Here is a 24035-nt window from a genome sequence, read left to right on the forward strand (position 1 = left end):
AAATGGGTGGTACGGTACGTCAGCGGAGAGCCAAGACAATCCTGCCGTAAACTCAACCCCTAAGCCTCCTAGCCTAGGAACACACAGTGGGTTGCATTTTTTGACAGCTGAATGCGCCTCTTTTTCCTCTCTTTTTCTCTCCTCAGCTTTTCCTCCTCTCCTCCTCCATTCGAATCAGCAATGAAGTCATGCGACCTTCTCACGCAAACATTGGCTTCTGGCTGATATGGTTTATCGCTCTGCTATGGAGCTACCGCAACGGCTACGATGACCCCTCATCGTTCTTCTACAAGAGCCGCATCGCCTTCAACCGTCGCTTCTCAGCCACCCGCGAAGCCCAGGTCGACGAGTACCTCGAACGCGAAATCTACTCCGTTAAACACAAGCAGCGCACCGAAGTCCAGGTCGAGAATGAGTTCCTTTGCATCGGAATCCCCAGCATCAATCGCACCACGTCGGCCTTTCTCGCGCACACGGTCGGCAGCCTGGTCGACACCTTGACCCCGAATGAGCGCAATCAAATACATATTGTGGTCCTACTCGCCGACAAAGATCCCAAGAAGCACTTTGCTTACGGCAAGGATTGGCTTTTTGGGCTTGCCGACGATGTGCTCATCTACTCCAATGACAGCTCTGCTGCAAAGGCCGGACCAGACCTCGACTACAAAGTCCTCGCGCACGACATCCGCGGAATGGGTCGCAGCGAAGACCGAGTCGAGAACATCCGTCTAGATCACTCCGTCCTCTTCGAAGCCTGCCGAGAACGAGACCCCACATACTTTGCCCTCATCGAGGACGACATAATAGCCTCGCCAGATTGGTTCACGCGCTTCAAGAAGGGCGTGATTGAGGTTGAGCAACACGCGAAGGATGCGCACCACGATTGGATGTACCTGCGCTTGTTCTACTCTGAGATCTTGATGGGATGGAACAACGAGGAGATCTTCGACTACCTAAAAATCGTAATCCTAGGCTACACATGCCTTATCGGGTGTCTCCTCCTCGCTCTGCGCTGTCGTGGACGTCGCAACGCAGGATCGTTTGCGTCCAAAGACTTTGCGCAAACAATCGCTTTGCTCCTCGGTCTTTGGATCCCTGCCTGTCTCGCGCTAGCTTTTGTAACGGGGCGCATCTCGTTGCACCGCCTCTTTACGACCTCACCCACGGTGCGGGAGATGCCACGCTACGGGTGTTGCGCGCAGGGTCTCGTGTTTCCAAACCACCACTTGCAGACTCTACAGGATTTCTTGCGCGAGCCACCGTATCAGTTCCCTGGGGACATGATCATGGAAGACTTTGCGCGCGACAATGGATTGACCAAGTGGGCGCTTGATCCGAGCGTGTTGCAGCACGTCGGACTTGTGGAGTCTTCTGATGGACCTAGGAGGGCTGAAGTGTGGAACTTTAGCTTTGAGAGGTTACGAGATGCGCGTAATTGAAAGCGCGACGCCGTGCATTGCGACAAATAGATTGAGGGCATATACAAAATAGACCAAGGAAAAGTGATACCAGTGTTTACAATAGCTCTTTACGAAAATATACACGTTCAAACCCCTGCTCCGTCCGCCTCCCAGTTTCTGCAAAGCCCAACTTAGGATACAGGGCCAAATTCTCCACCATAACCACATTTGTGTATAATATCAGAGCGTTGCGCCCGCGGCCTTTTGCAAAGTCTTCAGCATATCGCATCAATACTTTACCATATCCGCGGCCTTGGGCCTTTGAGTCAATAACGACGTTGTCAACCTGAACCTCATTCTCATTGTCTGGGTGGTAAAGGATTAGCGCGCCGACTATTTCTTTCTTGGTAGGCCGGAGGACGAAGATTGAATGGTCTGGCGATGCGAGAAGGGATCTGTAGTCTGTCGTCATCGGAGCTGGGGGTTTGTTCATTCGTGGAATGTATTTTTCGTAGGCTTCGTGAATGATTGACTGGATGTTTGGTATGTCATCTATCTCGGCTCGTTGGATTGAGAGGCCTGGTGAATTGAATGGAGGGTCGTCCATTATAGAACAACAGCTCTCGGACCAAATGTAGAGTCGATCAGTATTCAAAATATTAAAACTCTTAAATCACGGTAAGACTGGAGAGTGAAGTTACAATTAAGAGCATGTTCAATTGAGGAGTCAGGCTCAGATCCGAAGCCCGGCATGGCATTCTGCCACCAAGTCGGCTGCTGAGCTGATACGGTAATAGTGAGGGAATAGACCTAGACTTTATGCCACCTAAACAAACACCGTGAGCATGGAAGAAAGCGCAGGACACTAGAAACAAAATTGCCTTTGTTGCGTTGCTAAAATAATTGAACTATTTACTTGTTAATATTGATCTTGATCGATCTGCGTGGAGTGACTTCAGCCCAGTAAGCCGCGTTCGTAGCTCCAGCTCTTGAATGATATCACGACTGTACAGTGATGCGATCATAGATGTGCCGTCATCAATTACCTATAAAATACCAACATTTCCGTTTATCCTCCATTGTTTACATCTCAAATATCGCATCACATCCAAAAACAACAATCCTCAACAGCCAATTCACTACATCTCCTATAATCACCATGTCTGACAAGCCCACAACCAACCTGACTGGCACTGTCCCCAAGGCCATGGACGAGCAAGGTACTATCGGCAAGCAATTCACAGGTAAGCAGAAATAGTCACGTTATGTCTGTAACATCAATTAACAAGAGTCTTATAGAGCAAGGAGCTATTGGAGGTACTGCGGCAAAGATTGGAGGCCCCCTTGCAAAGGATGGTGCAATTGGCAAGGAATTCACAACTGGTGGAAGCATTGGAGGAACTGTCCAGGACAAGATGGGAGGAGAGAAGAAGGCTTAATTAATTCCGAGCTGTTAAATTAAATCAAACTAATTAATCGAATATATAAATACCGAACAGAACATCAATAATGCTGCAGTGATTGAGTGAAGTTGCATCGTGGCCGTAAAGCCAATATAGTTCTGTCCTTTGTGTTGTCTCTTTTGTAACACGATGTGGTCCATCATTGTGACGTTTGCACTAGCGCCAAGGATGACAGCTGTATTATCTTTACTCCAATTGGCCCCTTTCTAAGTCAAAGGACCAATTCTTCCGGGCCTCTTATAGCCGCTGGGAATGCTGTGCAAACAGTGACGACTTTGTGATGTGAAATTGTTAATGCTGACGCACTTCAATATGTATTCTACTCTCCAAGGGCATGAGCTCTTGCCAATCAGTGTGTTCTTTCTAAAACATGCACACTGTACTGCTCATAGACATCATGTGCTATCTCGCATAATATAGAGAGCTCCAGTACGTGCACGTCGCCCTTTCTGCAGCACACTTGCTCTACATAACCTGCACAGCCTAGAATGCTCTTCTCTGTGACCTCGGCTGCTTTCAAAGTCTCTCGTATTTCTCGTCGTTGCACAGTCCAGCTATCATTTAAAGCTTATCAGTCCACGATGGCCTCTTCCAAGTCACAGCAGTTCTTTCACACCTCAGGCGCAACCGACGCAGTCTGGGTACACCAGGATCCTGTCTCCAACCGACCCTCCTTCACAAAGCTAAACCAAGATATCGAAACCGATGTATGTGTAATCGGTGGTGGTATCGGAGGAATATCCACCGCATATGAGCTCGTCAGTCGAGGCCGCGAAGTCGTCCTTCTTGAAGCCCGCCAGGTTCTCTCAGGAGAAACTGGCCGCACCAGCGGACATTTGACCAACGACTTGGATGATGGATACACTGAAATTGCAAAGAAGCACGGCGATGCAGGTGCCAAGGCTGCCGCAGAGAGTCACGCTTGGGGACGAGACCGCGTTGGTGAAATTTCAAAGATGCTTGGAATCGATTGTGAATATCGCAAACTACCCGCGTACGAAGTCTCTCAGTACTCCACCAAAGAGAAGAAAGATCACGAAGAAGAGATGCACGAATTGCGGAAGGAGGAAGCAGCGCAAAGAAAGTTTGGAATTGATTCCAGGTTTGATGTGAGTACACATTGCAGCCCTGACTTACACTATTACCTTCAGTTTCAGTCCAACTTGAACTAATCATTTACCAGGAAACACTCACCGTTTGTGGATGGGATGGAGCTATTGACCAACGAGGAGGACTTATTGTCAAGGACCAAGCTACTTTTCATCCAACAAAGTATCTCAACGGAGTCCTCAAGTGGCTCAAGTCCCAACCCAACTTCCGCTGCTTCGACCAAACCCGAGTCATGTCAGTCGAAGAGAAGGGCATTGAGATCTTGGGAATCGGTAACAAGTCCGTTGTTGTGCAAACCTCAGATGGCAATTCGATCAAATGCAACAATGCCGTCGAAGCTACCTGTGTCCCTCTACAGAAACTGAGTGTTATCGCACAGATGGAATTTATGCGAACATACTGCATTGCCGCCAGAGTACCCAAGGGTTCGATTGAGGATTGTCTCCTCTACGACCAGGCTGAGGAGTACAAGTACATTCGACTGACAGCCTGCGATGATGAACATGATTACATCGTCGTTGGAGGCTGTGATCACAAGGTCGGCCAGGAAGACACCACAACTGAATTCAAAGAACTGGAGACATGGACACGCGAGCGCTTCTCGCAGGTTGGTTCGGTCGATTACTGCTGGAGCGGACAGATCTTCGAGCCAGTGGACTTTATGCAGTTTGTTGGTAAGAACCAGGGCAATGACCACATCTACATCATCACAGGTGATTCTGGCGATGGTTTGACGAGCGGAGTGTTGGCTGGCCGATTGATCGCAGATGAGATCGATGGAGTCAAGAACCCATGGGCTGAGGTCTACTCTCCCAAGCGTATTGCATCCATGCTGAAGTCACTGCCCAGCATGATATCACATGACTTGCAGATCAACGCGCAGTACAAGAGGTTTTTGCAGTCTGACATTGCCGATATTGAAGATCTCGGTCGGGGCATGGGCGGTGTTCTGAACAAGGTAAGAAAGAACTGTGTCACCAGGCTACGCGTTGAATATATGCTAACTCATCAAAGGTCGGATCAAAGCCCATCGCAGTGTACAAGGATGAAGAGGGAAATGTCAAACAGTACAGCGCTTTATGTCCGCATATGAAGGGTGTCGTGTGTTGGAACACGACCGAGAAGAGTTTTGATTGTCCTGTACATGGAAGTCGATTCTCCCGAGAGGGTATTTGTGTGATGGGGCCTTCTAAGGGCAATTTGGACCCGGTTGATAAGGCCGGAAAGGCTGATCAAGAGAATGTAGCTGGTAGCTAAATGGTGGCCCAGTAGCGTGTTGGTCAATAAAGTAGTGGAGGTCGCGTAGACAGGTATAGCTTTGAGTCCACTATTGTTACACTGGAGCTAGGTAGAGCCGGATTGGGATCCTGTTGGGCTTATTATGTGACCGCATAATTATGTAGGAAAATAGGAATTTATCCTATTGGGTGCTTCGGACCTTGAATTCTGCCATTAGTTCCTCCATTCAACTGTTAGATCGTATGTTGTGAGCCATGAACGTGAATATACGCGGTTATTCATTGCAGGTTACGGTATACGCGTACAAATTACTTAGCTCAAGGTTGATAAGCCGACACGCGTTACTCAACGCCTCACGTCAGACCCGAAGAAGCCGGACTTGGAGTGAAAGAAAAAGATCAACATAATAACAGTCAAAGTTTACCGTGACCCTTTTTGACACCCTGATAATGCGGGGTAAATTCGCTGATGACGCCAACACTCGTTGTACTGTGCCAGCGTCATATCAACTCATTATCCCACCATCTCAACGGTATGACCCTCATAAAGTCTGAGCATCATTGACAGACGTTGTTATACATACCAGCATCTGCTGCCGGCTCAATTCTTTTGTCTTTCTTCGTCCTCCAATCTCTTCATTTCTACCTGATAGTCGATACTATCATCCATACTCACAATGAGGTCTCTGCTGACTCTCACATTGGCCACGGCTACTTCAGCCTTCGTCCTCCCAGAGTCGCTCAATATTTTCAATGATTTCAAAGACGATCTTAAAGAAACTCTAGAGGACATCCCAAAGCGTCTCCGCAAGTCTCTTGATGAAGCGACTGAGCAGCTCTCCACCGAGATTTCCTCCGCCATTCACAACAAGCTTCAAGATGAAGATGCTTTCTTCCACGACTTTGTCGACAACGATGTCACCAACAGCGACGAGCCCCTTTCTATTTTCGGTAGAACAGGTGGCGACTTCACAGGCCACACCACATACGAACTCATCGCCAAGAGCAACCACACAAAGAAGTTCTTCAAGCTCGTTCAGGAGCACGAAAGCTTTGGAAAGCTTCTGAATAGCACCGATAAGAACTATACTCTCTTTGTGCCCACCGATGAGGCCTTTGAGCATATCCCCGATGACCACAAGCACAAGCCTAGCGATGAGTTTGTCCAAGATGTTCTCAACTACCATCTCGGCATTGGCGAGTATCCCGCGTCAAGAATCCTCTTCACCCACACTGTTCCCACCACTCTCAAGGAGAAGCTTCTAGGCGACCAGCCTCAGCGCCTCCGAACCAGTGTTGGACTTTCTGGCGTGCGCGTCAACCTTTACAGCAAGGTCATTGCCGTCAACTTTGTGAGTATCATCATGACCCGGAGTCCGACACGTTATAACCGTGACTAACTATTCTTAGAAAACCAAGAACGGCATCATCCACGCTGTCAACAGAATTCTCGTCCCCCCTCCCTACATCGGCAAAGAAATCAGCCTTTTCCCCGCCCAATTCTCAACACTCCTCCTTGCCTACGACAAGACCGACTTTGTCAAGTACATTCACCATGTCCCCATGATCGGCAGCACCGTCTTTGCCCCATCAAACGAAGCCTGGGCGCGTCTCGGCGCGCGCGCCAACGCCTTCCTGTTTAACACAGAGACAGGCAAGAAGTATCTCCGCGCGCTGCTCAAGTACCAGATCGTGCCCAACATCACGCTTTACAGCGACGAGATCTACTACGGCGATGAGAAGCAGACCCTCAAGAAGAAGGATCTCGGTCATGGAGGTGACTTCCACATCGAGCTGCCTACGCTACTTGAGAGGGGCGTTGGTGTTGATGTGCACACTTTTAAGAGTTGGACTACTATTGTGCTGAACGGACATGTTGTTGTTGGTTTCAATGACGCTGTTGGTAAGAATGGTGTTATCCACGTTCCCAGGACCATTCCTATCCCCCCTCACAGAAAGGGCGAGCATCCTTCTGAGGTTGACGGTGAGATTAGTGTTGAGGAGCTCAAGGAGAGACTACAGGATTATGTGGAGGACGATGATACTGAGTCTGACTGGCAGGATGGCGAGCTGTGAGGTTTATCGGACGCTAAAAGATTGAAGTACTGGAATAGTGTTTCTTTGTATGGTATATGAAGATGAATATGGAATATTGAAAACAAGCAACAAACAACACCCTCTTGATTGTCATTGTTTAGAAATGAATAGACTCTAGTCGACTTACGATCTCAGAATAGCCTTTCCACCGTACCGGACCGAGTGTTTGTTTGCATTGAAACGTTGGACAACAGTCACGTCACCTTGAGCTATGCATTGGCACGATAGTCTCTGGTGCTATTGTTCTGGCGCTTAGCTTAGATTATTGTAGTTTGACGAAGAGGAAAACGGCGTCTTCTCAGACTAGCGGGCAGTGAATCAGAGCTGCGTTTTATCATCCTCTGCTGCCTGAAAGCATATACCTTTCTCTTAACAGAAAATCATCTCCGCGTTCAAACTTTACAACACTACACACGGGAAAGTCCTCTGCCTTACACAAGAATTCATCCATTGCTCCAATCCTCCCGCCTCATCAGTGTACCAGAAACGTTGGCCGCTGGAAGCATAGGGGACAAAACCATCAGGCCACTTTATGCTCCTTAGGCTATAGTCCTTAGAATACTTGTTTTCGTACCCTAAGACTTAGGAGGCCAACTTTTCTGCTACCCACTAGCGCCTCTACCTTTCAACTCACTTTTCACTGAAACCTCATTTCCTTATCTTCAGTCACTCCCAAGGTTTTCAGAATGCTTGTGGTTAACATGGAGATTCCCGGCTTGGACACCGAAGCCTACGCAGCATCTGTCGATCATCTCTCCTCTCTCGAGAAGTTCGGGCGCAAGTGGTATACGGCTGGCCTCACGGCTGGTATTGCCCAGGCTATGAACGAAGCTGAAGGTCGCCCTATCATCGATCCGACCCCCAAGTCAGAGGATTCCGAGGACTTGATCGCCTTACTCATCACCCGAAATGAGGGCCTTGAGAAAAAGGTAAAGGAACTCGAAGCAAGGGAGAAAGAAGCCGAGAACTTTGAGAGAGTCGCGATTGATGCACGTAAGTAGAGAGTCCTTTAACCTGAATAAATCTCGTACTAATTTAATGCTATCCACAGGAAAAGGACTTGTATCCGCCCATGCTGCCATGGAGATAGCCATTGAAAGTGCGACGAGAGTTGCTCCCTACTGGCTGTCCGCACGGCTTATCAGTGTCGCCTCAGAGATTAATGATCGCATGCAGGAATGCACTCAGCGTATCGAGAGAGCTCGCGAAGAGTCCAAGAAGCGAGCCAGCGAGCCCCAGGAAGCCAGCGGCAGCAGCAGCAAGTACAGGAAGCACAACTGAAGCGGATTCGAATTTGAGAAAAATCACATGATCTCAGCAATACGGAAACTCGGCTGGGATCCGGCGTCATGGAATTTTGGAATGGGTACCTGAGAGATTCGGTGAACGGGCGAACATCAGGGGTGAAGCTATTCGGGACTGATCATGGGAACTCGGCGTTCATGTATCAAAGGCCAAGGAAACCTGCACCAGGGAACAAGGGCAGTTGGTTCCTGTTATTTATTGAAGCTGCGTCTCAAAGCGAGTGACATACTCATAGATTAGGTGCGTTGACAATGGAGCTCACAAACCACCGCAGCTTTACCTTCTACTCTCTGCATCCTTTGTGACCTATCTTGGTAGCTTGCTACCTACGCAAATTGACTTGAACTTAGCGAGCTTAGTCGGCCAGCAGTGATCAGTTTCAGGGTCCCGCAATCTCCCAAGTGAGATGGATTCTGTCACTGTCAGCCAGCTGGCAACGGCTGGTGCTTGACAATTTCCATGGCTCACTTGTAAACGCTCGGCTGTACTAATAAACGCCCAAAAGAATAATAGCCATAATTATCAACTTAAAAGGCAATCTCGGATCGCAGAAATACTTCTCTTAATTCTTCGCTTCTGACCATCTTCCGCTATCCGAATATCGTTCGCAATCGCCATCAGCACCAACATCGTCAACAGCATCATTATCAAGCATCGTCAAAATGGCTCGCATCATTATAAAGCGCAAGTCTCAGCCCTCTTCTCCTATTCAACCTTCTGCAGCTTCATCTGTCTCCGCTCCCTCAGCTCCCTCTTCACCCGAAAGTGCCAGAAAGCATCCCGAAATCAAGTTGCGCCTATACCGCGGTTCCAAGGAATGTCCTATCTGTAAAGCAACTATTGTCGACCGCAACGGTTCCATGGAACGCCACGTCGAGAGACATGCCAAGCTCGCCGAAATCGAGGTATGTACTCCAACTAAACTCATTTACTGGCCGTTACTGATACGTCTCTCTAGGCCATGAACGACGCCATCGAACCTAAGCGCAACGACATGTCTGAATCCGACATTGCTATCGCTGTCAAGCTCTGGCAATCCCTTCCCGCCAAGTTCCGTGCTACTGGCGGTGTCTTCCAAGATGGACCCCTTGCCAACAAGGGTGAAGTCAGTGGAATGCCCAAGGTCTTCATGACCAACGGCCGTCTGAAGAAGAAGTACATGTGGATCAGGAAGAACCAAGAGGGTCGGGTTGGGCGAAGGCCTTTGAAGACCTTGAAGAGTGGTAACTCGGGTGCTCGTCCGAAGAAGGATTGAGAAGTTGCGATGGTATAGGGGCATGTTAGTGTGGCAAGTGTCATCCGAGGCCAGAGTTTGAAGCAAGTGGCGGCAATTGAATGAGTTGCATGGCAGTTGAAGGAGTATTGGACAGGTCAGAATACAAATGATTGTTCACATTGACCTATTGAGTACGCTCAGTCGGAGTTTATGTGATATGAACCACTAATGAACCAACAACATGTGATTGAATTATGTTAAGAATCTACTTAATGTGACTACACAGATTATTACTTCTTCGCTGGAGGCTCAGGAAGACCATACTGAAACGACAACAGAGCTTCAGGATCCTGCTTCCTGAGATACTCCTCAAAGTTGTCTGTCTTAACAGGCTTCTTCAATTGCTCGGGCATAATGACTCCTTCAATGCCGTCAGTGTATCCATACTCGTCCAAGTAAGCAGCTCCGTCTAAAACCTCGTACGGTAGACCTGTTTTCTGATGCATCTCTTCCTCGGACATGCTGTTGATAACACCCTTCTTCCCTGTCACCTTGTTCCAAATATCCACTGCCTCGCTCATGGAGAGTTCGCTATCATAGGCCAAGAGTTTTGTCCTAACGGGCTCGTCTTCGATTAGAGCTTGGACAAACGGGCCAGTTGAGTTGGCGGTGTCGAGGATGGGAAATCTCAGATCCTTGGATGCAGGGAGATCCAGAACATATTCGCCAGTCTCAGAATCCTTCTTTGGGTACAGGAAAGCGTTGGTAGCGTAAGCTCCGATGTAGATGTATGATGTCTTCTTGGCCAGCTCAGGAATCTCGTGCTCAATGTACTTGACGGCAGCGGCCTTGGTTTCCCAATGATGGCAGTGGGGGTATTTACCCTTTGACACCTCCTTCATGGGTCCAAGAGCAGAGTAAATGTACTTTTCGAGAGTCTTAGTCTTGGATGCGGCATAAGCAGCGTTCTTGACGTGTCGGTGTTCAGTGTCGTAGCCGATCTGTTGACTGGTAGCCTGGTCTTTCCCTTCGGCGAGAGCAGTTGTGTAAGGAGCCCAGAAGTCGGTGTTGGCAAAGATGGCATGGGTTCCGTCAAAGGCTTTTACCAAAGACTCGGCATCGTCCATGTCGGCTTCCACAATCTCTGCTCCAAGGTCTTTTAGAGCTTGGGCCTTGGGAGAGGTTGATCGACGGGTAAGAGCGCGAACGTGCCAGTTGGGAAGACCCAAAAAGGTTCTGGCAACTGAACCGCCTTGAGTGCCAGTAGCACCGACGACTGTGATAGTTTTGGTGGTCATTGTTGGTGTTTGTTTATTGAGTGTAAGGTATGTGTTACTTGATGGATGTCAAAGTATTTAATTGATATCTTCACTGTGGTCACCCGTTCTACTTATAGTGATTTCTAGAGTAAGTATTATTAACCTTCAGGGGACTTTGACCGACCCTGGCGATAACCTCAACTTCTGAATGGCGGTACACGAGTAAGCCACGGAGGATCAAAACCCTAGTCAGCTTCTGATTGGTTCAAAATGCGTAAGCCAGCCAATTTGCCCCGCTCGGAATATGGACTTTACCATTACAAGCTCCGAGATCAAACCATCTCCCTCCTTCATTCTTGACACCGTCTTGAGAAAATAGAGAATGCAAGCCACAGAACCCAATCGAACCATGTCTCTGATGCCAAAACATGTGGGCAATGACACGCGTCCGCCCACTAAGCGACGTGTCCTGACCCCTGCCAGAAGAGAGCAGAACCGACTGGCCCAAAAGGCATATAGTGAGTTAAAGGGTATCCTCGGCTCACACCTCAAACGTCATTAACCTGAAATGTTTAGGAAAACGCCAAAAGGAAGAGAGAAATATCAAAAAAGAGGTCATTGCTCGAGTAAGAAGTAATAGCCGGTCAAGACCACTCCTGAAGCGACGAGTCCCTTGCTCCAAAGACCAACAACTTATTCCCTTCAACGATACCTCATCATCGGATGATACAGACTCTGATGTATCATCAACCTTTCCCGATGTCTATTCCAACATGCTTCGGTTCTTTCCAACAGCCTTCTTTGGGTCCTGCCTCGCCAATGCAGAATCACTGGGCTTCGATCTCAACCTTGTCGCAGACTGTACCGCATATAATTTCTCTCCCTTCCATCAACCCAACCTCTCCTCCATTGTCGATTACTCAACCCTTGTTCAAAAAGGCTCGGATATCCTCTCCACCTTTGCACGTTCAAGCATGCCTGTGCACTTACGACCTACCATGGCCCAGATCCTCATTCCACATCATATCAGCCTAGATCTAATACCTCTCCCGTTCCTACGCGAACGAGCCATCATGTTATCCGCAGCGCTACCAGATACCTTCAACAGCTGGGAGCTAAAACTTGATGTTTATGAAAGAGGGGGTCTAGTAACATGGAAGTTGGGGTCTGGAAAGGGAGAAAAGACCAAAGATAGTTATCCACCTTGGGACATGAAGAGTTGGGAGGCTACGCCGTGGTTCTTGGATAAGTGGTGTAACGTTGCGGGAAAGGAGTATGAGGAATTTAATCAGCAAAGTATTGGTTGGCAGGTGGTACGCGACATGATAGCCTTTAAAGACCCGCGAGTAACGAGAGCATGACTTTCGTCCAGTATCATAAAACACATCTGTACCACAACTCTTGCGCCATTTCCTCGGAGTGAAACACCTCAGGCCACACGATACTAGACAACGCCACTCTTGCTCGTTCCCATAGAATGGTATCAACTACAATACTCCACTCCCTAACAAAGCCTTCATATATCCCCTTCATCCCATTCAACACACCACTAGTAGATGAAACAGCGTGCTTTTCAACACTCATCGCACCGATAAAGGCCTTCCAGAACCAAAGATCACTCAGAGAACGAGCACTTCGACGACTGCGCTCCAAGTCTTGTTGGAGTACGAGTAAAACACGACGGTGAAGCCGTGGCTCTATCAGTTCACCAGCATTCCAGAAGCGAAGGATTGTGTTGAGGTAAAGGCCTGTTGCTGTAGCCATGCCAGACCATGTTGAAGCCATCCGAGAATGAACCTTCACACCTGGAGCTTTACTGCCACCAGTCGATATGGACTTAATATGAGATTCAACAAAGGCCAGCATAAGTCGAGTCGCAGCACCTTCCTGCCATATCATTTGCTGATCATCAAAATCCATGCCCTGTGTCCTGAGTTGAGCAGTCGAGGTCAGCGTCTCCAAGCATTCCACGGTATCTGTCCCATCAATATCAACAAACTTTGTACTTGAGGGTAGTTCGGAAAAGAAGAAAGGGATCATCTTTAATGACTTGAGTCTGATATCAAGTCCCTGTACCTCGTGCTTGTGCCACTCATGCATGAGTCTTTCCACAAGAGCGGGCGATGGCGTCTGGCCCCTCTTTGTGACACTCCCATTTATAAGAACATCTTCTACTCGGCTTTTGAAGCCGTGAATGAAGTTGTATGAGCTGCGACGCATTGTTAGCTGTGGGTTATATTGGATAGTTGTCCACGTACAATAGAACATATCGATTCGCCAACTCGTCATCCAGCTCATACTCTGCTGGTGTTGCCTTGTGAGGTGGTCTATGAATGTCCATAAACTTCATCAGACCATCCAAATGTGTTTCACTGGCAATAATGTTTCCCATCGCACACTGATTCGGTTAGCCAACTACCATGGTAGGTAAGAGTTAACATGGCAGTGTTACCTCTGTAAAGCACAACGTCGCGATATTTCTCACACAAACGGCGTACTTCATACTCGAGTTCCGAAGGAATTTGTTCACACTATTCATAGCTTCAATCTTGTGAAATAAGAACGTGGGTTCGAAAGACTGTAACTGGCCTGTATTCCAGGCAAAATGTAATCCGGCAATGAGCATGGTATTGCGCAGTGTATCACTGCTATGCATGGTGGATGTCAATCTGACAAGTGATTACGTCAGTATTGACAGGAACAAATGATCAAAACGGCTTACAAGCTTTGTCGCTTCTCTTTGGGAGCAATGTCGAACGGGTCTTCCAGGTCATAGACTATAGAGTAGATTCAGTCTCTTGGCTTGCGGCGGCTTCAGGGATCTTACAGTAGTGGAACAGCGCGTCAGATCTGTAAGCCATGCTTATAGGCCGAGCTGCGCCAGCGGTACAAGGCCCAACAGCTCTGGAAATCGTTACTGCATTGGTCCATGGCTGCTGTTCGCCTGGGAGACATTTCTTTCTGCGCTCTCGGAGCGGGAGGATTGCAGCGGGATATTCGCAATGACGTTTGATACCTACGCAGTTCCCACTGGGGAACAGTTAATATGGACAAGAGCGTGTGTGACAGGGCACATTTACTGACCAGATGGGACGTGTCTCGTCACATTTTTGGTGGCGCTGTCTGCATGTCAGACATCCCGTTCGGCTGCGGGTATACTGTCTTTCTTTTTGCTTTCCCTTACTGGGGGCATCTTCAGGTGTAATAGCCATGATGTTAGCGCTTCACTTTGTAGAGATTGCAAGGTGAATTGGGCTTGAAGCGGTGTTTGGGCATGGATAGTAGATAAGATGGGTTCATGCTGACGGAGCTAAGCTGTCTTGGGACGTTTACGCGTTACTCATATGCAGGGTAAGTCAGCATTCCCTAGTACATTTAGAGATCATGATTATATGATGAGTTAAAGTCCCAATGCTCTCAGCCATCCCATTTTCCCAATTTATACGATAACAACTCAATACGCAATGGTGGCCACTGCTATCTTGTTTTCTTGAGTTTGATATAGGCATTTGTATTCAATACGTCTTTGACCACAAGTGGTGCATTGCCTGGCCTGTGCTGACATGAATAAGATTGATAAGACGACGGTCATGTCCAGTACTCGTTGCCAGCATCATTCCTATGATTCCTTCACCTCATTATGAAAGACTATTAGAATCACACAGATCTTGTATCACTCCATTGTTGTGAACTTGACTCAATTGCAATCCATGAGGGCGGCAATCACAACTGACAAGAGTAATGGGTACACTCGTTATTATTGTCACAATGCGGTGGTGAGTGACTACAGCAGGCTCAGCAAAGTGAACGGTTGAGCAAATGCAAAATGCCAACTCATGAACAAAAGTATAAGAACGAGTGTGTCATCAACCAAACACAGGGACAAACATCAATTCCAACAAGTGACTGCACACTCCCAATCTCGAACAAGCACTTACGGTAACAAACAAGCATTTACAAGACGTTACAATTATGGCTGGGATTAACAGCACAGCATATCCTTCCATTTATGTGATTATGAAGGAAGTTCCATATCACATATGCCGTTGCTTTTGCAACTGCGAAGTTAAAACTGAACAACAGGTGAATGAACATTGCGATTGGTGCATAAAGAGCCATCTGGTATAGACCCAGTATATGATTGGAATGCAAGCACAGTGGTGATGACGCTGTAGCACAGTTGGTAGTTGCTGAATTTCATTCTTCTGCATCATTAACCAGATAACAATGAATATCGATAGGCAGAGTTGATATTTACACGAAGAACAAGAGGATAGTGGTCCGCATAAAAGTAACATCAAGATGGAGGCTTAATCGCGCTCTTTATATAAGTTTCTCTGTTCGGGGACTAGCGATGTCTGACTGTGAGTTTATTAACAGAGCTTTCGAGTCAAGGAGGAAGACACGACCAAACATAAGACATAGACACGTGCTTTCAACTATAAATACGATGTTCCTAAAATGATAAGATGTGTTCTTTATACAATCTCGTATCGTAAATCACAAATCTTCACTTGTATTTCTTAAAAAGTCCGATTATCTTAAACTATCAGGACTCTTACAGCCATGCCTCAAACTAACAATACCACTCCCTCCCAGCGGTGCCAGATCCCCTCACATCTTACCCAAGAATTCCGGCAAAGTCCAAACCTTCGATGCTGGTGTTATTGCGGCTGCATAATGATGACTGACTCAGGGTCCGCTCAGCGTTGCCCTAGCTGTCTTGTAAAACACCCAGTGCCTTTAATATCAATACAGTAACCTTGGCTGTGACGATGGACAGAAGTCGCGCTTGTTGCTCCAGAAAGACTTGTTAATACAGATGGTTCTAGTTTGTGGAAGTCTAAAGTTGAGTGATCAACCAATCGAGGATTTAGCGTGAATGGGGACAGTTAGATGGATGGCAAATACGATGCACTGAAACGTGAATCAGCAGTCGAAAATTGGTACTATTGATAGTGATTATGTATTGTGTTCAGCGTGATTAAAGGTCGAAGCCGTCCATCAGGTGAATCGATACTAGGTACATAACCATGTATATAAACTCGTGACATCCCTTCCCTACAGTACCAGTCACGCCCACAAAGCAAACCCAGCATAAAACAACAATACCAAAACAAACTATCTCGAAACCTCTGAAAACCATGTGTCAACACGACGACTTCACATCGCCTTGCATGAAGGCTGCTCCTTCCAACTTCCGGTCTCAAGAGTCACCTTCATCCGTGTTTGTTCCCGGAAAGGGTGATGGGCAGCAAGCTAACCCGGCCTGTAGCTGTTCATGTGGCTGTAAAAGCGTTGTTCAGACGGCCGGGGAAACTCTTTGCAACACCTGCCTCAGTTTGAGCTGCTCGTGATTACGACCTTTGTGGGGGGATAGCAATGGACCTGGCTAGAACAGTAATAAACATATGAATTTCTAAGCAAACTATGGTGTCATTGTGGTGTCGATGTGATGAACAAGTAAGATTGTCCAGGTCAAGTCTTACATGACTCCTGTGTCCATATGAGAGACTAGTTCCATGACAAACGGCAGGCAAAGCAGGTTCTGCCCTATGCCAAGAAAGCCTAGACGTATCATGTCCCAGGAACGTCCAAGGGTCTTCAATCTTTACTGCTTTCATTGTGAGATTTGTCTCTGGTTCAAGACGTTTTCGACCTAGCGCCATCGTCGGTATGTAGCTAAGAATGCCTTCAAGGGATAACGATGCCAGGCCCGAAGCTTAAGTCGACACGGGACCGACAGGGCTTTTATTTTCAGAAGCTTATATAATAGAGCTTAGGCCGCTCTTTACAGTTGTGTATCGCAAACATTTCTCCAATGTGTACCCTCCATCAGTCTATGACATTAACACCCTAACCAAGGATGGGAGAGGTGTCGGCCCTTTTACTCTAACACAACGATGCGCACTCCAGGAGCCCATGACATTCTTGTAAACATCAAAAAGTGCTCTTTCTTGTTGGTTCAATCACAACTGAAACCTATATAGGCCTCCGAGATCCTGGTCGTCATAGCGGTAGCCCTCGTCGCAGCCCGTCTCAATCTTCGTCTTCGAATACAAAAGCGACGACTCCTTCTCAGCGACAAATTCATGGTAGCGGCATGCATATCTGGTGTCATAGCGGCTGCTTTTACCCCCGCGTTTGCAGCACTCGACGCCTTCGATACGAAAGTACACTCGACCTTAGAAGGATATAGTGGCAACAGGAGAAAACTTCGACTGATACTAAAAGTAAGAGGCTATTGGAACATTCGGAGGAATATTTTGGTTGACAGTGTGGTACCTTTAGCTGCTATTTGCTTCCAACTTTCCATTCTACACGACACTTTACCTTTGCAAGGCTGTTCTCTTATCGGTCTATTTACAGGCATTTCCGGAATTCATGGTGAAGAGACGCATATTTCTCTGGGCTACCATATGTTTCACGGCCATCAGTTATGTTACTACTATGATACTCGTCCTGTGTATCTGCCTTCCCCTAGAACGTCATTGGTAAGTTGTTCTCCCTGTCATATCGCTAAACACGAAACTAATTGTGTCACAGGGACTTGGACCCCGATGTGACATGCCAAGCGTGGACTTACGCAGTCAATTTTAATGTTGGTTGGGCGCTGTCATTTCTTGGAGATATCTTAGGTATGTAGATCTGGGCCTCCACATATTTCAGAAACTAATTTATCACAGTATTCATTCTTCCTTGGCTGATTGTCCCAGCACTACAAGTCAAGAGAGCACTAAGACTTGGCATTTACTTCACATTCTTACTTGGAATTGTTAATATTGTGGTCAGCCTTGTTCGCTTCATCATGATCTTTAAAGCAGGTTCCGACTCGTCCATTTCACTTAGCACCATTGGTACAGTTCTCATTGTTGTTATGTAAAGGCCTCAGCTAATCTTTGTCATAGTGTTATGGAGTGCTTTAGACGTCAACATGGGCCTTGTGATCGCCTGTCTTCCATCGTTACGACCATATTTTGGATCGCGAACTCAATCAGAAAAGCCGAGTTTCGAAAGCAGGAATGAGGAACGGTTCCGAAGACCATCAAAGTTTGGTATTGACACACTCCGACATAATTACAGGAAGTATGACGAAGAAGAATCGTCATCGTCCTCTGAGCCACAGAACACAAGAAGGGCATTGAATTGGGAGAATTATGAGGGGGTATCGGATGATGGCAGGAGAAGTTGCACAGATGTGAGCGATGTTGCGTTGGTTGAGCTGAGACTCCCACCCTCCGCCAAAGTGCCTCAGATAAAGCTTTAATATTATAATCTTGAGCATCAAATAATAATTCTATGCAGTCTCTTTATATAACTACAATAACCAGTGCGAAGTTTCTACAACTGTCATATCGAAACAATGGATAGAGCAGTGGGTGACAAAGCATTGGCTAGAGTTACGCGTAACGAGTATATGGTTCAGATCCATATGCCATCTACCCACACAGAAGGCACAGAACAACAGGTTGTTAATCGAATATGTGAAAGTAGCAACCGTACATGAACAAAAACACATCTAAATACTGCTCATGGCAAGAGACATTCTACTGCTCATCGTGCGGCAATACTAACTGGCGCCAATTTCTATATCAGTCCTAACGGCTCAGTAGACCCTAGTCTAAAGACTTTGGATTACGTGTAATTCACCGGAAACAAAGCACCCTCTAGCGGTTGACGGTACACGGTTCTGGGTGAACGATTTCAATGCCTGTCAGACTCACGGTGGTATCAACTGTAGCACCTTTGCCAAGTATCTGATAGAGTAGATCTTCACTGACATCCAGGACGACTGTTTCATTCCATATGCAAACGTCACGGCTGACATGTGGGACAGTACTACTTTTAAAGCGTATCCTCAGGGTGCCACGGATGCTTTCTAGATCACGTATGAAGTCCCTTTTGCAGGAAACAGGATTGTCGACATTTCTTAGAGCAAAAAGGACAAAGGACTATGCTGGTGTTGGTGGTGATCTTGGACACGTTATAGTCAAGAATTACACCAACATAGTCATAATAGTGGTAACCAGGTCACAGTTGTCACTCACCAGGTCGTCTACTTGAGTGTCAAGTATCTTCAGAGATGCAACCAGGATAACGTTATGGGCAAAAGCTTCACCGATATGTTTGTGCTGGTCGTTAACGATCACGGTAAAATGGCATCCAACGTTACCAATCAGCTGTTTAGCCCGACGCCCGACGGTAACCTTGTGATATGTCCTCACTGGCCAAGACCGGCTTACGACCTTCCCCATGCTCCCAACTTTCCACCCCCGCATTCAATCGGAACTCTCCCGCGGAATCAAGACATGTGACATCTTTGATGTTCGGCAGTGCCAGGCTAGCAGCGGGTGCTAAGGATCTTTGCAGAATGATTATGTATACATGTACCTACTTACACAATCATATGTCCGTGACATAAGAAGGGCGCGGCTGCTCGGTGATGTAAGTTCTTCCAAACCTCTCCGCACATTGGAAGCCAAAGCAGGCACAAAGAACTTAGTAGACATTGCACGCCCGTTGAGCAAAATGTCAAACCCTAATTACATTCTCTACACGTACTTCAGATCATCATGCTCAGCCCGCCTTCGGATTGCCCTTAACGTCAAGGGGATCCAATATGATCTGACGCCGGTCAACCTTTTGAAGAACGAGCATAGCTCAAATGAACACAAAGCCCTCAACCCTTCGGGATCCGTCCCAGTTCTGATCCCTCCTACCTCAGATTCAAAGCCGTTCCGCATCAGTCAGTCCGTTGCAGCTCTAGAGTATCTTGAAGAAAAGCACCCTGAACATCCTCTTCTCCCTTCGCTCTCGAATTCAGAAGGACGGGCGAATGTGCGAACTCTCGTCAACATCATTTGCGATGATGTTCAACCAGTTACCAACCTTCGCATTATGCGCCGCGTGAGAGCACTTGGCGGAAATGCAGAAGAGTGGAATTGTCAACTCATGACTGACGGTTTGAGCGCTTACGAGGAAGTGGCCAAGGATACTGCTGGGAAATTCTCTGTTGGCGATGAGCTTACAATGGCGGATGCTTGTTTCATGCCTGCTTGGTGGAACGCAGAGAGATTTGGTGTTGACCTGTCGGCATTTCCAACTTTACAAAGAATTGCGGAGAATCTGAAGGACCATCCTGCTGTTGTAAAGGCTCACTGGCAGAACCAGCCTGATACACCAGATAACCTCAAAGCCTAGTCGTGGTACACAACTGTAAATAGACTCTATTTGTTTTCTACCATTCTCTTGTAAACTTTGTCTACACTCCAATTTTACTTGAACAAGGGAAGAGGCTCAAGGATAGTTCCAGAGACCTCGCCAAAGCCAACCTTTGCATCACCACTACCGTAAGATCCTCGAAGCACCAACGTGTCGCCGTTTTGGATGAACTTGCGCTCTTCGCCGCTGTTTAGTTGAATGGCTACCTTTCCACCCTTTGTCTGTTCAAGCAAACTTCCCTCAGTGCCTGTCTCAGGTCCCGAGATAGTGCCAGAGCCCAGAAGATCACCTGGACGCAGATTGCAACCGGTGATGGTGTGGTGAGCAATCATTTGGGGCCATGACCAGAGAAGGTTTCTAGAGCTGGTCTTGCTGAGAATCTGCTTGTTTCCATTGGCCGCTACCATTTGTTAGCCAGTGCATTTGTAGATGATGAAAGGAAACTTACTGATGATTTCCACTTCCAAGTCGATGTCCAAGACATTCTTTTCCTTGTTTTCCTTTAAATATGGTAAGATTTCGCTATCGTTCTTGATACCAGCCGCCTTTGCGCCATCTAGAGCATCGGCGAGGACAACCCAGGCACTGATACTGCTACCCAAATTCTTGGCGGTAAAAGGTCCAAGAGGCACATATTCCCAGGCCTGAACGTCGCGCGCACTCCAATCGTTCAAGAGCACGTAGCCGAAGATGTAGTCATCGGCTTCACTAATTGGAATAGGTTCACCCATGGCGTTTTCGCGACAGATGAACATGCCCATCTCAAGCTCAATATCCAGCTTCTCAGAAGGTGCAAGATCAGGAACCTTGTTGCCTGGGCGGAGGATTTGACCCCAAGGACGACGGATTGGTGTTCCAGAGATGACAACACTGCTTGCTCTTCCGTGGTACGCGACAGGAAGATGTGTGTAGTTTGGTTGCAGCGCGTTGTCTGGGCCACGGAAAAGACAACCTACGTTGAAGGCGTGATGCTTTCCAACGTAAAAGTCGGTATAGTCTCCAATGTTGAGGGGAAGATGGTTCTTCACATCGGAGCTATTGAGAAGAGCTGTTTCTTGAAGTTTTTGGTTGTCCTTTAGAACTTGAGGATGTTTGGTGTCCTTTGCAAATACATCTTGGAGATAGCTTCTTACAACGCGATGAACAGGACGTCCAAGAGCTGCAAAAGCGTTCAAAGAGGATTGAGAAAAGGCATCAACATGCTTTTGAACATCGGAGCTACCAGCGAAACCATCTCCCTTCGCAAAGGCTTGAAGGTCTAGAACATGATTTCCAATGGCGACGGCTGGTCTGGGAGTTGGGTTGGAGGATGTAGAGATGATGCCGAACGGGATGTTGGCGATAGAAAAGTGAGATTCCGAAGGAATAGATAACCACGACATTTTGGTCAAATTACAAACAATTGAATGAAATGAAGAACAACAGTGACAAGTACAAAGACGTCAATCATTTAATTTGTATACTGCTTATGAAGCCGCCGCAAACCGATTGCACTGGGGACTAAGGCCGAGGTGCGGGGGATGACGCGGGGGTCGGAAACGGAATGACTCCGCTATAAGTTCGGCCGAGAGATTCCGCTATTTCATTCCGGCTCAAGATGGGTCAATAAGCATTTCGGTAACTTACAGCGCATCTCTGTTCTTGGGTCATTCTCAAGAGCCGATGCGTTAATATACAGACTTGAGACCGCACTGATTCGAAGTTTATCCATATTCGGGTAAAAAACGAGTACAAAATTCCACAGATAAGAAGCAAGGAGGGAACATTGGTCAATGATGAAAGTGACTATTCGTACAATTGAACCCTTATCCACTTCATCGAACACATCCAATTATTTGACATGCCGTGGTCATTCCTCTGAGATTAAATATAAGGTTCATGATCCCATTCTTCGAGTCTCTTTGTGTAGCATATACACAACTTCTCTGGGTGCTGTTGTACCTTCAACCACAGTTCTCGAAGACTCACTCCCTCCCAGCGAGCCGCGTAGAACGATGAATTAAGTGAGTATAAGGCTACCTTAACGCAACCTTCATATTTTTGTCCGTCAACAACCGTCTCTCCTGAGTTATCCCTGTCTGAACCACGTGCCTAAACCCAGTAAAGATTGGTTTTCACCGTCTTCAGAAACATCTGGAACCAATTCAAGGGGAATTAGAATGAAAGTGTTTCGCAAAACTCCAGGAGATAGGAGGTCGGCATTCTCCTCTTTGTGGTTTTTGGAGTTTCTGTTGATGAATAAGTAAGTGTATTGTGGGACAAGTTACTAGTTCAACATACCTTCTTAAGTCGTTGTATTTATTCTTTCAAGTCATCGCTGAAACCAAAAGTTGGCGAATCCTCAGTAAGAAGCGGTTTCAAAATCTGCCGGTGATTGTCTTCGCCTTGAAAATGGATACTCATCTAGGTCGCATCTGCCATATCCCTTTCACAATTAGTATTCGTCCAGCTTGATTTGATCTCACTCCACAGTAGTTCCCAGTCATTGTCATATTTCTGATAGGTGTCTCTTGATAAGTAGTATACAAACCTCCATTGTTCTCGCGTTTCGATGATCTGCTGCACCCAAGCCGGTGGCGCAGGGGAAGCCTGCTTCCAGAGCGTTTTCAAGGTTTTCTCACATTCAAGCTTTTTCGAAAGCAGTGCCATGGCCTCGCCACGTTTCCCCTGTGTGAAGGCTCTTTGGGCGAATTTCTCGTCTTCTAGAGTCGACTGCGGTTTCCGCTGCTGAAAGACCTTGGATGGCAGGAATCATCCATCTAGCATTTCTCCAAGCTTCCTTGAGTGTGTTATACCGAACGAGTTCTCTAGCGCGTGCGACAGGGGTTTGGAGCTCCTCGTCTCGAGGCATGCCTCATAAATCTCTAGTGTAGCACTACCTCCATCGATATAGTACAAATCACAATACACTAGCTTCCATGCATCCAAGGGGAAAGGCCAAGCCTCTTGCTCGAAATCAGCGATGTAGTCAACCAAGGTCTGGCTCGTTCTTGCGATATCGTTGGCGATTCGTGTGACGATAATATTCTCATCATGGGGGTACGTGCTTCGGCCAAGCAGGGTATATTTCAACGACATGTTTAATACAATCTTGGATGGGTTGGTCAGGGCGAGTTAAACAAGGTCACGACCTGCGATGAGTTCTTGCAGCTTCTGGGCTCTCTCCTCCTTGTCGAGGATCATCCAAACCCTAGAACGTTCCGAATGTGAAAGGTGTCACAGACGTTCCTTACGCTCCGATGGGGGTAGGTCCTTCAGGTTTCTATACAACTCCGAGTTGCGGTCGCAATATACAAGTCAGCCATCCTATTATATTGGCAAAGATAAGACTGGTAAGAGATAGAGGAAATTAGGGACACATTTGTTTTTATTTTATTAACACTCTACCATGTGGATTAAGAGCCTTGGTAGCCTGGTGGTCGGGGTTCGTTACTAACACCTAACATTTCGCCTGAATCAATGCCGTCCTGGCTTGTTCAGGCCTGTCAATGAGCCGCTATTTTCAATGGCTCTTATCTACCAATAAGACAAAAGTCAAAGATTGTCTCTGTACATTATGTTCTAAATACTGGGCCCTAATGTCTAGGCTTGTTCCGTGTATTCCCAAGGAGCTATCTTCTATACGTATACATAATCATATTTCCAAGTACCGAAAATCATGTTTTGAGGTCGCTTGGAAAATTCTCTTCAATTCTTCAAAATGTGGTCCCATAAATACCCATTCA

At 47.1% G+C, this 24035-nt stretch overlaps 13 protein-coding genes across 13 annotated transcripts; 9 read left to right on the forward strand and 4 right to left on the reverse strand.

Moving 5' to 3' along the window:
* Positions 1-188: 188 nt before the first annotated feature.
* On the forward strand, positions 189-1439 carry FSST1_008865 (uncharacterized protein; the record flags this gene model as incomplete). Its single annotated transcript, XM_083225788.1, has 1 exon — positions 189-1439. The coding sequence occupies one exon, from the start codon at positions 189-191 to the stop codon at positions 1437-1439; it is 1251 nt and encodes a 416-aa protein (XP_083084826.1).
* Positions 1440-1515: 76 nt separating this feature from the next.
* Positions 1516-2007, reverse strand: FSST1_008866 (acyl-CoA N-acyltransferase; the record flags this gene model as incomplete). Its single annotated transcript, XM_083225790.1, has 1 exon — positions 1516-2007. One exon carries the CDS (start codon positions 2005-2007, stop codon positions 1516-1518), a length of 492 nt encoding a protein of 163 aa, XP_083084827.1.
* A 552-nt stretch (positions 2008-2559) lies between these two features.
* FSST1_008867 (uncharacterized protein) lies at positions 2560-2839 on the forward strand (the record flags this gene model as incomplete). Its single annotated transcript, XM_083225791.1, has 2 exons — positions 2560-2644; positions 2700-2839. 2 exons carry the CDS (start codon positions 2560-2562, stop codon positions 2837-2839), a joined length of 225 nt encoding a protein of 74 aa, XP_083084828.1.
* Positions 2840-3444: 605 nt separating this feature from the next.
* On the forward strand, positions 3445-5230 carry FSST1_008868 (FAD dependent oxidoreductase-domain-containing protein; the record flags this gene model as incomplete). The annotated part of the gene is made up of 3 exons (XM_083225792.1): positions 3445-3972; positions 4047-4931; positions 4988-5230. The coding sequence occupies 3 exons, from the start codon at positions 3445-3447 to the stop codon at positions 5228-5230; spliced, it is 1656 nt and encodes a 551-aa protein (XP_083084829.1).
* A 658-nt stretch (positions 5231-5888) lies between these two features.
* On the forward strand, positions 5889-7287 carry FSST1_008869 (FAS1 domain-containing protein; the record flags this gene model as incomplete). Its single annotated transcript, XM_083225793.1, has 2 exons — positions 5889-6563; positions 6622-7287. The coding sequence occupies 2 exons, from the start codon at positions 5889-5891 to the stop codon at positions 7285-7287; spliced, it is 1341 nt and encodes a 446-aa protein (XP_083084830.1).
* Positions 7288-7994: 707 nt separating this feature from the next.
* FSST1_008870 (uncharacterized protein) lies at positions 7995-8589 on the forward strand (the record flags this gene model as incomplete). The annotated part of the gene is made up of 2 exons (XM_083225794.1): positions 7995-8301; positions 8360-8589. 2 exons carry the CDS (start codon positions 7995-7997, stop codon positions 8587-8589), a joined length of 537 nt encoding a protein of 178 aa, XP_083084831.1.
* A 686-nt stretch (positions 8590-9275) lies between these two features.
* On the forward strand, positions 9276-9868 carry FSST1_008871 (uncharacterized protein; the record flags this gene model as incomplete). The annotated part of the gene is made up of 2 exons (XM_083225795.1): positions 9276-9518; positions 9572-9868. The coding sequence occupies 2 exons, from the start codon at positions 9276-9278 to the stop codon at positions 9866-9868; spliced, it is 540 nt and encodes a 179-aa protein (XP_083084832.1).
* A 251-nt stretch (positions 9869-10119) lies between these two features.
* On the reverse strand, positions 10120-11127 carry FSST1_008872 (uncharacterized protein; the record flags this gene model as incomplete). The annotated part of the gene is made up of 1 exon (XM_083225796.1): positions 10120-11127. The coding sequence occupies one exon, from the start codon at positions 11125-11127 to the stop codon at positions 10120-10122; it is 1008 nt and encodes a 335-aa protein (XP_083084833.1).
* Positions 11128-11470: 343 nt separating this feature from the next.
* Positions 11471-12449, forward strand: FSST1_008873 (bZIP transcription factor; the record flags this gene model as incomplete). The annotated part of the gene is made up of 2 exons (XM_083225797.1): positions 11471-11606; positions 11665-12449. The coding sequence occupies 2 exons, from the start codon at positions 11471-11473 to the stop codon at positions 12447-12449; spliced, it is 921 nt and encodes a 306-aa protein (XP_083084834.1).
* Positions 12450-12462: 13 nt separating this feature from the next.
* FSST1_008874 (Zn(II)2Cys6 transcription factor domain-containing protein) lies at positions 12463-14300 on the reverse strand (the record flags this gene model as incomplete). Its single annotated transcript, XM_083225798.1, has 6 exons — positions 12463-13297; positions 13347-13486; positions 13541-13757; positions 13811-13865; positions 13916-14118; positions 14173-14300. The coding sequence occupies 6 exons, from the start codon at positions 14298-14300 to the stop codon at positions 12463-12465; spliced, it is 1578 nt and encodes a 525-aa protein (XP_083084835.1).
* Positions 14301-16991: 2691 nt separating this feature from the next.
* Positions 16992-18355, forward strand: FSST1_008875 (uncharacterized protein; the record flags this gene model as incomplete). The annotated part of the gene is made up of 6 exons (XM_083225799.1): positions 16992-17021; positions 17079-17321; positions 17380-17582; positions 17635-17726; positions 17775-17945; positions 17997-18355. 6 exons carry the CDS (start codon positions 16992-16994, stop codon positions 18353-18355), a joined length of 1098 nt encoding a protein of 365 aa, XP_083084836.1.
* Positions 18356-19617: 1262 nt separating this feature from the next.
* FSST1_008876 (glutathione S-transferase) lies at positions 19618-20289 on the forward strand (the record flags this gene model as incomplete). The annotated part of the gene is made up of 1 exon (XM_083225801.1): positions 19618-20289. The coding sequence occupies one exon, from the start codon at positions 19618-19620 to the stop codon at positions 20287-20289; it is 672 nt and encodes a 223-aa protein (XP_083084837.1).
* Positions 20290-20363: 74 nt separating this feature from the next.
* On the reverse strand, positions 20364-21692 carry FSST1_008877 (uncharacterized protein; the record flags this gene model as incomplete). Its single annotated transcript, XM_083225802.1, has 2 exons — positions 20364-20710; positions 20759-21692. The coding sequence occupies 2 exons, from the start codon at positions 21690-21692 to the stop codon at positions 20364-20366; spliced, it is 1281 nt and encodes a 426-aa protein (XP_083084838.1).
* Positions 21693-24035: the final 2343 nt, after the last annotated feature.

Source organism: Fusarium sambucinum, chromosome II (genome assembly GCF_050947815.1).
Source record: "Fusarium sambucinum isolate potato_lamoka chromosome II, whole genome shotgun sequence".
NCBI lineage: Eukaryota > Fungi > Ascomycota > Sordariomycetes > Hypocreales > Nectriaceae > Fusarium > Fusarium sambucinum.